The 14,970-nt window shown below is 38.4% G+C and overlaps 1 protein-coding gene across 10 annotated transcripts in view; it reads left to right on the top strand.

The window, feature by feature from the left end:
• The window catches only part of KLF12 (Kruppel like factor 12), a 361,876-nt gene that overhangs the window by 229,832 nt on the left and 117,074 nt on the right, over positions 1-14,970 (top strand). For all 10 annotated transcript variants that reach the window (XM_043504595.1, XM_038371243.2, XM_043504589.1 and 7 more), the window contains one exon: positions 9,737-10,280. In XM_043504595.1, the coding sequence (XP_043360530.1) occupies positions 9,737-10,280 (544 nt within the window). The remainder of the gene's footprint in view (positions 1-9,736; positions 10,281-14,970) is intronic.

The following is a 14,970-nucleotide window of genomic DNA, read 5'->3' as shown; positions in this document are numbered from 1 at the left end:
TGTAAAACAGCTGTAATCCACAGCTTTTAGTTTTATCACATTCAGACTTCAAGGGGGTTACCTATATACTAAAACTAAAGATATTATTTTTAGCTCAAATTGGGGGCAAAACTAAGCATGAATTCTACCATTTAATATGTAATTAGTCTGATTTGCCTATACTAATTAATGCTGTAAAGTAGCTTAGGAACAGGAACCATGGGTTAACAAGAAGACTAGCAGTAGCTGTATCTCAGGGGAACCCTTAAATCTGTCCAGAGACCGATGTATTTGATGTGCTTGTCTTGATTTTTTTGTCCTTATAATAATAATAATAATTTATTACTAATTTATTAAAATAATAATAATTTACTGGCCTTTTTTGCTTCTCTTGAAGCTACATTATACTCAAGAGTATTAAACAAACATATAAAGGCTTTTAGCATAACATGGTACTCCTCTCAAGACAGGTATGTAAAACAGCAAAGCTGCGAGTATGAACCAACTCTTACATCTGACACTTGAATGTTCCTTAAATATTTAAGGGCCAAACTTTTGAAAGACTTCAGCTGCTCACATTTAGGGCCCTAATAGGAGCTGCAGCTGATGCATACGTGGGAACTTTGGCTGTTATGACCATCTGGCCCTAGTTTCCTAGAAATGGCATAAACACTGAATAAAAAGCCCTGTTTTCTCTGACCTATTACATGATACTGCAAAGTATTTTGGTTAGGGTGTGGTGAATGACTGCAGTAAAGCTGCAGAACTTCTCTTCTATGTGCACTAGTTAGTAAATAGCTCAAGATACTAATCATGCAAGCAAAAGTATTTACCTGTATTTCACTGTGCCCTAGCACTATACATGGGCATTACGTATATATACATGTCTCAGAATATAGGATCTATTTGTCAAATATTTTGTTAAATAACTAAATAAATATTTTATAGAATATTTATTGAAGATCAAAAGCAAAGTATAAACTCTTTTTCTTTCAATATCCCCATTTTTGCAGAAGATGTCTGTGGGCCTGATCCAAAGCCTTTCCCATCTTCAATGCGCTTTGGATAAGGTGCTATGTTCCTGATTGGCATCTACATGGAAGTTAAGCATGTGCTTATTCCCACTGAATTACTCATGCTTAAAGTTAGATATGTGATTAAGTACCTTGCTGAATCAGTGCCTATGTGCATATTTAGGGTGACCAGATGTCCTGTTTTTAAAGGGACAGTCCCGTTTTTTGGGACCTTTTCTTATATAGGTGCCTATTACCCCCCACCCCCTGTCCCGTTTTTTCACAGTTACTATCTGGTAACCCTGTGTATATTCAGCTTTGAGACAGATAGTGATACCTTATTGTATATGACTTAGCAGTAGTCTGGCATGTTACCATGGGGGAGTATAAAAGAACTAACTACTAAATTAACACTTGCATGCCGCGGAATACAATCAGACAATCATCTTATATCTCTTATTATTTTGGACAATTTATCTGTTATTTATGTGTATTGCTTTGTTATTGACAAGTTCTTTGGCGAAGTTTAAATTAATTTTAGGAAATTTAATTTACTTTGAAGCTGGTCAGTGGGCTAAGGTAGGGTTAGGAAATGAGAAGTTATTGAATGTTTTTGATATTAAGAAGAGCTTCTTATAAAGTGATGTTTCCTGTCTTAAAAGCAATCCTCTGAAACAAAACTCATCCATGACTAGCATTATGGTGATTATTTGAGTTCCCTGCGACTCTGTTCTAAGCAAAACAAACAGATAAATGACCCAAACCACTTTAGTCTTCTTTTTTGTAACACGCCCAGTAATATAAATGGATATTTTAAACATATATTTTAAAACATGTATATATAGGATAATTTTAGTTCAGTTGCTTAGTTGGATATTATAGCTTGCAGTGAAAATGCTAAGAAATAAGAACTCACTGCCTACTACCATAGATTATAATTGCGATATTTTCACACAATTAAAATTAGATTACAATTATGTAGAATCAGATTCTAATATTAAAATATTTATTATGAGTGTTGATTGATTTTGTTTTAGATTGTTTTTATTTAACTAACTATTGAAAAATAAAACTGGAAAAAATAGAGAATAGAAGCATGGTCTTATGACAAGAGCACAGAGCAAAGAACTAAGGTGTTCTGATTCTGGCTCTGACACTTTTCCCCTTTCTGATCTTGGGAAAACTCCTTAAGTTTGCCTCAAGTTTCCTACCTGTGAAATGGGGTGAATATGCCTTTACCTACATAAAAGGAGACTCAAGTGGATTAATCATGTAATGTTTAATGTAGATGAATGTTAGTGATACTGTTTTGCTGACTGAAAACTGAGACAAAGAGACTTTTCTCAGGTTACTCAATGAATTGGTTGTCTTATATGAAATAAAACAGTTTTTTAAAACCTTTCTGTGTAGTTCAACCACAAGATATTGCTTGTTTCCCAGAACTGAGCAGATTTTCATGGGGAGGTCAAAAGGCACATGCTTGATACAAAGGCTATCATTCTGCCCAATTTCAAATCCCTGCTCCAAATCATGGAAGTACCAGAGCCTCTCAAAGTAAAGTTTTCCAGAATTTTTTAACAGACAGAACAAGATACGTTTCAGTAGCCTCATTCTCAGAAACGATTCACCAATTTTGGATGAAATTTTCCCATAAAATTCAGCCAGAGGTAGACAATGCAGCCTGGAAAATTTCAGCCAGATTTAATGGGTCCTGGTCCAGGACTGGAGCTTCTAGGTGTTACAGTAATACAAATAATAAAAAGAAAAGGAGTACTTGTGGCACCTTAGAGACTAATAAATTTATTAGAGCATAAGTTTTCATGAGCTACAGCTCGCTTCATCGGATGCATCCGATGAAGTGAGCTGTAGCTCACGAAAGCTTATGCTCTAATAAATTTGTTAGTCTCTAAGGTGCCACAAGTACTCCTTTTCTTTTTGCGAATACAGACTAACACGGCTGCTACTCTGAAACAAATAATAAATAATAATATAATGGGAAATGTTGAACAACCTTCATAGTAGGTGCTGCAACCAGCCCTGCCTGTATGCAGTGGATGATAAAATGTAGTAGATGCAAACTATTTGGAGTTTAGTAAGCCATTTGATAGAAGGCATCATGAAATCTTGCCATCAGAATTAATTTGAATTGGTTGGTCTAGGAACATTTTCAGGTGGACTGAAAAATATCTGGAAATTTCCAGTAGAGGTAACAATAAATGACACTGTATGATACTGTGGGAGGTTCTGGTGCGGTGCCAAGGATCAACATTAGGTCCACTACTGTCTAACATATTTATTGCAGTTCTTTCACAGAAGATAAACAACATTTTGAGTTTCAGAAAATGTTCTAAATTGGGAGGTTTTGCAAATATCATTAAGGTCCGAAAAATAAAAAGGAACTTGGAGAGTTTAGAATTAAGGGCAGTAAATTATAGGCTCAGATTAAGCTTGGAAAAATGAATACACTTGTTGGAAAATAAATTGAAACATCAATATATATATAATTGGAAAGAGAAACTTGAAAACCAGTAATGCTCAAAGAGATGTTGGGGTGGAAATGGACTGGAACACATGAGTTTTCAGTGGTACAAAAAAAAAAACACACACACAACCCAAAGTTTTGGACTACCTACAGAGTCTTTACAAAATAGAGCAAGAGGTAATTGTTCTCCCTCTATGTAGCACAACTAAAACTTCACATTGAATATTATTGTCATTTCTGGGCACTGCAATACTAGAAGGATCTAGACAGGTTCGAGGAAGTTCAGAAAAGAACAACAAAAGTGATCAGAAGCTGGAGGCATTGAGTAATGAGGAAATATTAAAAGAACTAACTGTCCAGCCTTGCAGCTTTCATTCATGTCAGTCGTACTTACACAAATAATCCCACTGAAGTAATTGGTATAATTCTATGATATTTTCTGCCATTTATTTATAAGTTTTTATCTTTTATCCTGAAACTGAAGTATAGGTACAGGGTCCAGAAATATATTATAAATATGCTTTGTGTACTGTAGATAAGTAATATTCTAGTCTAGGCCAAGCACCAATATTGTTTTATGCTTTTTATAGATTCTTGTTTCTCTTGAATTATTGCCTTGTTCCCTACCTATAAATTACTGTGCTATGCATTGACTTTCTCTCAGTTTCTCCCTTTAATGGAGCAATCTAATACTACTAAAATATAAATGATGCATCTATGCTGAACATCTAGTTTTTTGAATACATTATTGATTATTGGTTTGGGGAAAAGGATCAATGACAGCAGGTAGAGTTAGGCTATGTCTACACTAGCACTTTTCTCAGTATAAAACTTGTGTCACTCAGGGGTGTGAAAAAACCACTCCTTTAAGCCACATAAGATACAGTGACAGAAGCGCCAGTGTGGACAGTGCTATGTCAGCGGAAGAGTTCTCCCACTGACATAGCTATCATAGCTCTTTGGGGGTGGTTTCAGTATATCGACAGAAGAGCTCTCTCCAGTCAGCATAAGTAGCTACACAAGCGATTTTACAGCGGCACAGCTGCATCAGTACAGCTGTGCCACTGTAAGCTTGCTAGTGTAGATATGACCTTAGTAATGCCAAAGAGAATTAGGCTTCACATTCAAGAAATATATCACTTTTGCCTTTCATCTGCCAGACAACCCATGGTCTAAGGCAGTGGTTCTCAAACTTTTGTACTGGTGAGCCCTTTCACATAGCAAGTCTCTGAGTGTGACCCCCCCTTGTAAATTAAAAAAAAATATTTTTATATATTTAACACCATTATAAATGCTGGAAGCAAAGCAGGGTTTTGAGTGGAGGCTGACAGCTTGCAGCTTTGAAAGGGGATATCCACATTCATGTAGCCAATTTCAAAACAATAAGAAGAGTGGCCACTTGACTTCAGGGGATTATGGGACATTTCCAGAGGCCAATCACAGCGGAGTAATGCAACACCTCGTTCACTGGGGCACAGCAAGCTTTATGCTTCTCGTGGAGGTGGATTACTGGGAGTGCTCCAGCTGCAGAGTCCAAGTGCTCTACGTACCTTGCCAGTGTGGACACATCAGGAGTTAGGGCGTCAGAGGCTGCTTTAATGCGCTCTAACTTGCAAGTGTAGCCAAGTCCTAAATAACATTGGCTTTGGAAAGAAGTAGTCACCAGCCTTCCTTCAGTGCTGGTGATGAAGTCCTTTGGTACTTCTTCTGTGAGTCCTGGGAATGGAAATGGAATTAACAACTAACTTTAATGTTTACTCAGTCTTTGGAAATTCATTATTTAAACATAAGTGATTTGAAAATGAAATGTATTTGTGTCCATGTTAAACTTGTGTTTAAAAATTAATGCTGTTTGGAAAGGGATCTCTTTTCCTTCTAAACCACTTCTCCTATTTCCAAGTCTGAGCTGTTGCCAAAGGTATGAAGAAGTAGGAAAAATTTCCGTTTTAATGAGGAAAAATGGAGCTATCAGATTAAACATCCTTAAATCCAATCTTTCTACATGCATTTTTTTCTTGTACAAGAATTCCAAGTGTATCATTGTGTTACTTAAAGCAGAATTATTTGTGCTATGCTAAGTCATTTCCATTATTTGGAATCTAGTATGTTTTTCTTTTGAAAGTGAAGCATTAGGAAAACCTTAATAAGATATTCTTGGTCACTTAAATCTTGCCCACCAAGCATGAAAATCAGAGGTGAAAGCTATGGCACTTAAACCCACCCTAATTCTGACAGCACAGAGGGCTGAGCCCCATTTTGCGGGAGCAACAGTGGATGATTGTGGCTTGTTTTTCAGGACAAGTTTGATTTTTACTCTCCTTTAACTTTGCCAAAACAAAGTAATTTTATCTGAAAGTGTTCATGTAAGTTCCACTGCATGTGGAAAATAATATGGGACAGTTTGATGGTAATCAGACAAGGTGTTTGTGATATGTGATAATTCAAACAACTGGAGGTTTTCTGACTTCTTTTTTTTTTTAACTTCTTGTCTCAAAGCCAGTGTATTAATTCTAAACTTAGTTTATTCCATTGTCCTCATCAAGGACTTTTGATGCAGCTTATAACAACGCGTTTGTCCTGGTGAGAACATTGCCAGGGAGAAAGAGGAATTTAGATTCTGACAGCTCTTTGCTGGAGTTTATAAATTCCATCAGGAAGGACAGAAAAACTCCACAAGAGTAGACAGTCTTACTGGGTCTGAATAACCTGTGAAGCTTGTAAGTTGTACAGAACCAGAGGGGTTGCTGAAGCCAAGAATCTCTCTGGTCCTGCAGAGTTTGATAGCCTCTGCTGGTTCCCCAGATCTGTTAGGTATCTTTGGTGTGCAGAAATTATAAGCCCTAAATCATTTAGATATAGACAAGAACCAAGGAAAAGATTCAAAGGAGTGGCGACATGGAATAGACATGGGAGACAACTTTAGAATATAGACTAAAGTATGGCAAGGAAGGTGAAATTCAGGGAAACAGTGGGAAGGCGACAAAGTAGAACTCTGTTTCGGTGTAGATAGGCTTGAAAAGCATGGTATGAGGTTTCATCCAGCATATTTATACAATAGTCTTGAAATGCACAATAATGTTTTTGATTTTTGGGTGCTTTTGTTTGTTTTGTTTTTATGATGTGTCAGATTCACTTTCTTTCTTTTCCAATCTAGTAGCAGTGGGCTGATACATATAGAGATCCTGGTAGTATTTGTTACTGGACTAAAGAAGTAATGATTTCAAGTTTTAAAAGGGAGACAAGACATACGCTAGAATATTGTTAAATGCAGAGGCAGTAACTTTAGTAAAAACACTTAACCTATAGGGATCCACTCCTCAAACTACCCAACTGGTCTGTTCGAGTGCCAATGTTAACTGTGCACCAAGGCCCCAAGGTCTATAAACCCTGATGGTGAGTATGAAAGAAATGCCCGTTCTACATCAGGAGGCATACCCAAGAACCCCCACATTGGAGGCTGGAACTATGAGATAAGCGCAGCCAAATGCTGTGTGAGACAAAGAGGCACACCCATCACCATGTCATGTTGTACTCTGGGTCAGACCCAGGCAGCCCACTGAGTTACAGTGATCTGTAATCAGACCCTTCTTTAGCCCACCAACTGCACTGGAACCTGCCAAAGTTGTGACAATTAAGTGAACACTCCCCACTCCCTCCAACCAGACCTCCCTGGATGCCTGATGAGAGGTGAAAAAATCCACCCAGCAATTTGGCAGTGTAGCCATATGCCAAAAGTCCCTTCCAGATGTCAAACAGTTTTTCAGTCCTAGGTCCCAACATCACCAGCTCATGTGATAAAGGTGACTAAGGGCAGGGCTGAAACAGAGCCCCATTGACTTTTCATTCAACATTCTTCATAAGCTGAATGGACAGCTAAAACTATATTTTCCTCTGATCCCTTTAGCGATGGTATACTGACCCTTCTGGTTTGAATTATTGAATAAAAAGTGGGTAGATTAATTAAATTTAACTGTAAAAGTCATTGTTCAGTGACAGGAAGGCAATAGTTAATTACATTTCTAGGGCGATGCTAAAAAATAACATGCTGAAAATTCAGCAACCCCCCCCTTGTTTAAGAATGTGGGTTAATATATTTTCTCATTCAAAGAGTTCCTGCTTTTTTAAGACTAGAATAGTACTTCTTGGTAGAAAATGTTTGTTCATACCATACATTTCCAGAAAATAATGATGATCTAATGTTTAGAATTTGAATTCAGACACAACTGATATATGAGCTTTTTGCAACCTCAATTAATGTCTTCGATGGCAGACAGAGATCCATACAAAATGGCAGATTCTTTCTGGAGTAGGTCAGTCTCAAGCAGGAAGCAGTGGTGCAGAACTATGTGGTCCCATCCACCCGTACAAAATAGGGGGTACTTTTTGAGACACTACCATTTTTATTTTACATACAAGATTTCCAAAGCATCAGTGGCTTCAAATGCATCCTGTTGTCTATTACAATGAATGCTAAAATGAATTATTGGAATCCTGAATTTACTGAAGTACAGAGGTGGTTAAACCCTCTTGATTTTTGAGGATTTTCATTTCTGTTTTAGGAAATTCTTGTGGGGTTTGTTAAGTTTTCAAATGCAGTTTCGCAATTGAAGCCTAGTTCAGTATAATTGTATGGAAATTATTGTTGTTACTATTGTTACTTCTTATTTGTATTACTGTAGCACTAGGAGACAAAGACAGGAACTAGGAACCCATTAGTGCAAGGCACTGTATAAACACAGAACAAAAGGACAATACCTGCCCAAAGCCATTTACAGACTAAGTATAAGACAAGAAATAACAGGTGGAGACAAGTGGGGTAGTACAATGAGACAGTATTGGTCAATATGCTAGGCAGGGGTCTCAGCATGCCAGCTATTTCAAAACACTGGTCAGAACTACCACAATAAAATGTAGAGCCCTGTTCTGAGATTAACCTCGTCAAATTCTGTGACATGATTGTGGTAGCAACCAATCTGCGCTACATCATGTATATAATTTTCATTTTTTTTTTAAAGTAAAAATGCTAAAAAGTGTTCACTGTCAGGAATGGGTTAGGTTCTGTGGCCTGCAATGTACAGGAGGTCAGACTAGATGATCGTGATGGTCCCTTCTGACCTTAAAATCTATGAGTCTGTGATTTAATGTGGTAAATTCTATGGTCAAAAAGATACATTTTCCTCTGTCCCATTCGTATAACTACTTACCACTTTACCGCAAAATCAACATAGACATTCCCAGACCAGTGGTCCACATAGTTCAGATGACACTTCAAAGGAAGGCACAAGAGTACATAATGGACAATTATGGAATAATTTTCTCATTAAGAATATTTCTTTATAACCATGTTAGTCAGTGATTGGTGTATGCCCTGAAGGATGGTATTTTCTATCCTGTATTTGTGTGTAGAATTATCTTATCTATTGAAGTATGCATTATTCTCATTATCCATATAATATAATTATTGTTTTGATTATTTGTACTACAATAGCATATGGAGGCCCCAACAGAGATGAGTGTACATTTATATATAGGTACATATCATACATACATATATAGAGAGACTATCCTGTCCCAAAGATCTTACCATTTAAAAATATGTGAAGGGGACATGGAGAGGGCAAAAACAAAAAAAAGAATTGTTATCCCCATTTTATGGATGGGGAATTCAGGCACCTAGAGGCTAAGTTAAAATCAAACAAGAAACGTGTCACAGCCAAAAATGGCTTAGTTAGTGTGTCTGAAGCAATGGATTTTGGGCATTTCTTATTAGCTCATCAGCAATGATATTCTGAGATATCTAGCATTCTAGAGATTGAGGCTATATTCTGAACTACCTAGATGTAGAAGAAACACACAGAAAGGTTACTAATTGTATCTTTTTATTAAAGAGTTGTATTAGATTAACTGAGGTCTGAAAAAGCCCAGCAATGGCTTTTTACAGGTCATTTTGCAGTGTTGCAATCTGGAATCAAATCCTGTCTACTATTAATGGTAAGCCAGTAGAGAAATGTTGTTCCGATTCAATGATGTGGAAATATTAGTTGGATTTTATATTGCTGATGAAGTACACATATTTTTCACTTGATGTTTTGCTCTTTCAGGTGCCACATTGAACAGAAACAAAACTCCAGTGGCCTTAAGAACCAAGTGTGAACTTCATGTTAAATATGCATTATCAATTAAATGTTTAAATTGTCTTAGCCAAATATTTAATATCAGCGACTAAAAATATAATCATGTTTCTTTCCCCCCCCCCCCACAGTCTCCAAACGTCCACAACTATCCAGACATGGAAGCTGTACCCTTGTTGCTCAATAACATGAAGGCAGATCCCCCAGAGGATTCATTATCTACAGACCATTTCCAGACACAAACTGAACCAGTGGACTTGTCAATAAACAAAGCCAGGTCATCCCCTACAGCAGCCTCATCTTCACCGGTTTCCATGACAGCATCAGCCTCCTCTCCTTCTTCTACTTCAACTTCTTCTTCTTCTAGTCGGCCAGCTTCCTCCCCTACGGTAATAACATCAGTATCTTCAGCGGCATCTGTGCCATCAGTATTAACTCCAGGCCCTCTTGTGGCCTCTGCATCTGGTGTTGGAGGCCAGCAGTTTTTGCACATAATCCATCCAGTACCACCTTCAAGCCCCATGAATTTACAGTCCAACAAAATGAGTCATGTGCACCGCATTCCAGTGGTGGTGCAGTCGGTACCTGTAGTCTACACAGCTGTGAGATCACCGGGAAATATGAATAACACTATAGTAGTACCGCTGTTGGAGGATGGGAGAAGCCATGTTAAAGGTAAGACAAGCTGGATTTGCATATCCCAGGCTCATTTGAAACCACTTGCATATCAGGAGCTGTAAAGTTGGCTGGTCAACATTGTAAAGCATAAATTAACCAGTGGGAGCTGAATAATACTGTTTTTGAAAACATTGTTAACTTTATAAACCTATTTTTTTCATCTGCTGAAGCTTATTTTGCCACAAAGTTTAAAAACCTTAAAACTAAAGAACACATGGGGCGAGATTCATCCCTGGTGTAACTTAATTGGAGTCAATAGAGTGGCACCAGAGATAAATTTTGTCCATCATGACTAATAATCATCACTCTGGTATTTGAGTGCCTGGCACTGAAATTAGGGACTAGGAGGACGGGAAAGTAGTAAAAAGCCACTCAGAAGGAGAGGGAAAAAACAGCTAGTTGGAATGGACCAAAGGAGTGAGGCAAAGAGAGGTTCAATTTGAGAACAGCCCTGTTGTGGGAATATGAGAAGGAAAGGCCTCCAAAGCAAAAACCAGTGACAGATGCAGAGTGGAGCGTATAGAGTCAGGTTTCATTCAGCTTAAGGAGGGCCAGTGGGAGACCCTGCCTCAGGTTGTTTCTGTTAGAATGAACAGTAGAATGGAAGGAGAAAACAGGGAATGTGAATAGTGCAAATCAGTTTTACGGAAATAGAACCCAAGATGCAAGCATGAAAGTATGAGAGAATGCATGAGGAGAGTGTGGGCTAAACAGTGGGCCTGCATTGAGAAAGATTCCAGAGGAGGAAAATGAGAGTGGAGAAGAGCTGAAGATTTGTAAGGGCAAAGGGAGAGAGCAAGAAAATGACACTGAAGTTATAGGTGAGATGGAAAGGAATTGGGAGAGCAGAGAGCAGAAAAGGAGAAGTTTTGATGAGATGTGGGGAGGAACGGAGACAGGAGGAGGGTGCCCCATCAGGGTAATATGCTTGCAGGCCGTGAAACATTTTGCTGCTAATAACTGTCCACAGGCATGGCCCCCCGCAGCTCCCAGTGGCCGCAGTTCACCGTTCCTGGCCAATGGGAGCTTTGGAAAGCAGTGCGGGCCGCAGGGAAGTGCTGACTGCGGCTTCCCACAGCTCCCATTGGCCGGGAACGACGAACCGTGGCCACTGGCAGCTATGGTGGGCCGTGCCTGTGGACGGTCAATGCCAGCAAGATGTCTCATGGCCTGGAATCTGATTACCCTGATGGGCTACATGCGGGTCACAGGTTGCCCACCTCTGGTCTAGATACTATGGTGTTTGGTGCTTTATAAGATATTAGTGATAATGGTGGGAACATGAGGGAGGCTAGAGTCAAGGATCATTGAATGTTGCTAAATAGAACATGCACACATCTCCGCGCCCCCCCCCCACCCCCAAATGAGCTGTTGCTCCAAGCTGAAGGGGAGAGTATTAATAGTTTAATCTCACTTTTAGGGCTCATGAGACAGAAAAGCATTTAGCATTATGTTTTATAATATCCCTAGAGTTTCTTATTGCTTAATTAACAGATTCATGCAGTCAGTCCCAAAGGATTGTTTCTTTTGACTCTTCTGTCTATTTCTGGTGTAATATTATTATGTTTGTTGGCAATAGTGGGGTTTTATGTTTTTTAGTAGCATCATGTTGTACATAAATCTTTGCTTTTCCTTTCCCATTGCCTCAGTCCCTTAGCTTTAGTATGGAAGTCAACTAGCCAAGCCTCTTCTAAAAATGGAACTTATCCTCTTTATAGGCTCAGAACATGAAAAATTAACTCAGAATATATCTGGTTTTTGTTCTGAGACTGGAAATGATGATGTTTAAGACATTTTATTACGCTTCATACAATGACATAATTTTAGGGCCCTATGCCATTATGTAAAAAATGATAAATGAAAGCAGCATGGTGCAACATACTGTAAAAGAGTTGTAAAATAAATAATCTTGACTTGATGTTTGGTTTTGGAGTTTTGCATTGGGATTGAGCTGAATCTGACCTTGAGCTTGACGAGTATTGTCCTGAGGTACAGAAACTGTTGGTTTACTTTTCAAAGGTGATAACTGCAATGGTTACAACTACATCCGTAGTCGGTACTTTCCCAGTTTGCGAGAGTGGAAACTCACTACCCCCATTCACCAGCAAAATTCCAGAATTTAGTGTACTGTAGGGATTTCAGCCCACAAGCTTCAGATGCAGACATACTGAGCTACCCTAACAACCTCTCCTTTGTGCTATTATTGGCAGAGATCGTTACCCAGCTCCACTGCACCTCTTAAATGTACAGCTAGAGAAAAATAAGGGATTAAGCTGTCCTTTAATTTTTTCTCTTCAGCTGCATCCTTTCTGCCGTCACTGATACTTCTGATAGAAATGTACAAGTTAATTTGAATAATTATAATAAATGGATAATGGTAACAATCCACAAAAACTGTGAATACAGACTAACACGGCTACCCCCGATACTGGTAACAATCCACAATAGGTAGCCATCCTTTGTTAGCTCTTTCTGGCATGTGTTTTCTTTCTTTGTTATGTAAGCCAATGTAAATAAGAAAAGCAATAAACCAAATATTTTGCATAAATTAACAGCTAAACCTTAATTTCATATATGCACATCACAGTTTAAATTCAATGGTGATCTTTTTTGGTTAACATACCGTAAGTAATAAATATATACGAATAATAAAAGGGCATTGCTCTGAAATTTAAACTGGTGCCAATATCCTCCAGTCAAATGAATGACACATGCAAATTCAGAACTATCTAAAATCTGTGTGTGCCTTCAACTTTCACCTGATGGTTGACCATTTATATAAATGTAAAAAGAAATGTTTAGAGACCCATTCTGCCTTCCGTTAACATGAGCAATTGTCAATGGCAGAATTTAGCTCTTAATCTGTGCATTCTTTGTGCCTTGCATTTATCCAAGTCAAAAGTAGTATTTGTGTTAGTAGGCCCAATTCAGGAAAGTGCTTAAGCACATGCTTAAGTCCTGTTGACTTCATTGACACTTAAGCATATGTTTGAAGTTAAGCACTTGTTTAAATGCTTTGCAGAAAAAATACTTTTCTCTATCAGTGCCATAGGTTTTATTGTTGAGTGTGTTCTTTCCTCTTCTTCTGTCTCCTTGCCCAACTGTCCATCCAGCTACTTTTGTTTTGACTAAAAACACATATTAAGAAAACATTCCCTTGATCTCTAAAATCTCATCTCCAAACGATCCTTTTGCTCAAGCACTGAAATGTGCTCTCTGCTCCTACCGCCTACATTTCTTCCCCTATCTCTTTCCTTGAACCATACAATCTGGATTCTCTTCTCTCCAACAAAACTGCCCTGATCCCTAATTGCTACCTTCTAGCTGAGTCAACAGGACACTTCTCTATTCTTATTCTGCTTGAATTCTCTTTTCCCTTCAATACCTTCAGGATCTCCTCCTCTGCTTTATTCCTCTCATTAGTTGCCCTGATTCTCCTCCTTATCTTGCTGATTACTCTTTGAGTGTCATCTTCACTATCTTCCGTCTCAGCTCATGTCTGAAATGCCCCATTTGCATGCTCCTCCATTATCTCAAACTCTTTCACCAAAACTGAGGGCCAGGTGTGAATGCAAAGAAACATAGTTTGTCCACAGACTTAATGAGCGGGAACGCACGTGCACGCGTGTGTGTATAAAAACTCCTTAATTCCCCTTTCAAATAAAATTTTAAAATTTTAAAAAGTTAACTTTTAAAAGTTTTAAAATTCAAACTTATTTTAGGTTTTCATTATACAGGAGCTGCTCCAACACTTACTCATTCATTTTACTGGTAACTGGCCAGTACGCAGAAATTTGAAAATGTATACAGTATCCAAATGAAGTTGCATTCTCATTTCTGTGTCTGCTGTATTCTGACTGTCACACCAAAAATGTTAATATAGCATATTAGGACCATATCTCCTTTAAACTTTTAGCTCTTCTCTTATGCATTTACATGCTTTGGGGGGGGGGGGGGACATGGAGTAATTACCTATAACAAAGAAGAAAAGTCCTAGTCTGCAAGCAGAGCCAGAGCCTGAGCCTGAGAGGTGCTTAGAGTCCTGAGCTCTTACTGCAGTCAGTGGGAGTAGAGGCTGCTTAGCACCATCAAACCCACACTGACTTAGACCCAGTCATGCTGTGCATCCACACCTGCTGTTGGCATCAGTGGGACTTTGCAGACTGTTATGGAACAACACTATTATTAATAGGTAGTTTCAGAAAAAAATCTTATTTAACAAAAATGTTGGCTTAATAAGGATGCATAAAAATATTTAATGGAACCTGGATAAACTGAGGGCTAGGAAGTGACCTTCCAATGTTAATGCAGGGAAAGACAAGGTGGGTGAGGTAATATCTTTTATTGAACCAGCTTCTGTTGGTGAGAGATAAGCTTTTGAGCTACACACAGCCTTTTCTCAGGTCAAGAAAACTTACTCGGAGGTGTCACAGCTAAATACAAGGTGGAACAGACTGTTTAGCATAACACATATTTCAAGGGACCACTCACAGTGAAGTGGCCTGGCTAAAAGTCTGAATAATTTACTTCTATTTTTCTATATATAATAAAAGAAGGTATAGACATAGAGTTAGGAATATTATTTCCAATGGGTCCTACCCCACAGTCCTTTCTCAGGCAAAGCTCCCCTTTACTTCAACTGATGTTTTACCACAGTAAGTGCTGCAGGATTAGGACAACTACATTG

This window comes from Dermochelys coriacea, chromosome 1 (assembly GCF_009764565.3).
Source record: "Dermochelys coriacea isolate rDerCor1 chromosome 1, rDerCor1.pri.v4, whole genome shotgun sequence".
NCBI classification, from domain to species: Eukaryota; Metazoa; Chordata; order Testudines; family Dermochelyidae; genus Dermochelys; species Dermochelys coriacea.
Note: the sequence above shows the minus strand (reverse complement) of the source record. Positions and strands in the feature narration are given on the sequence as shown.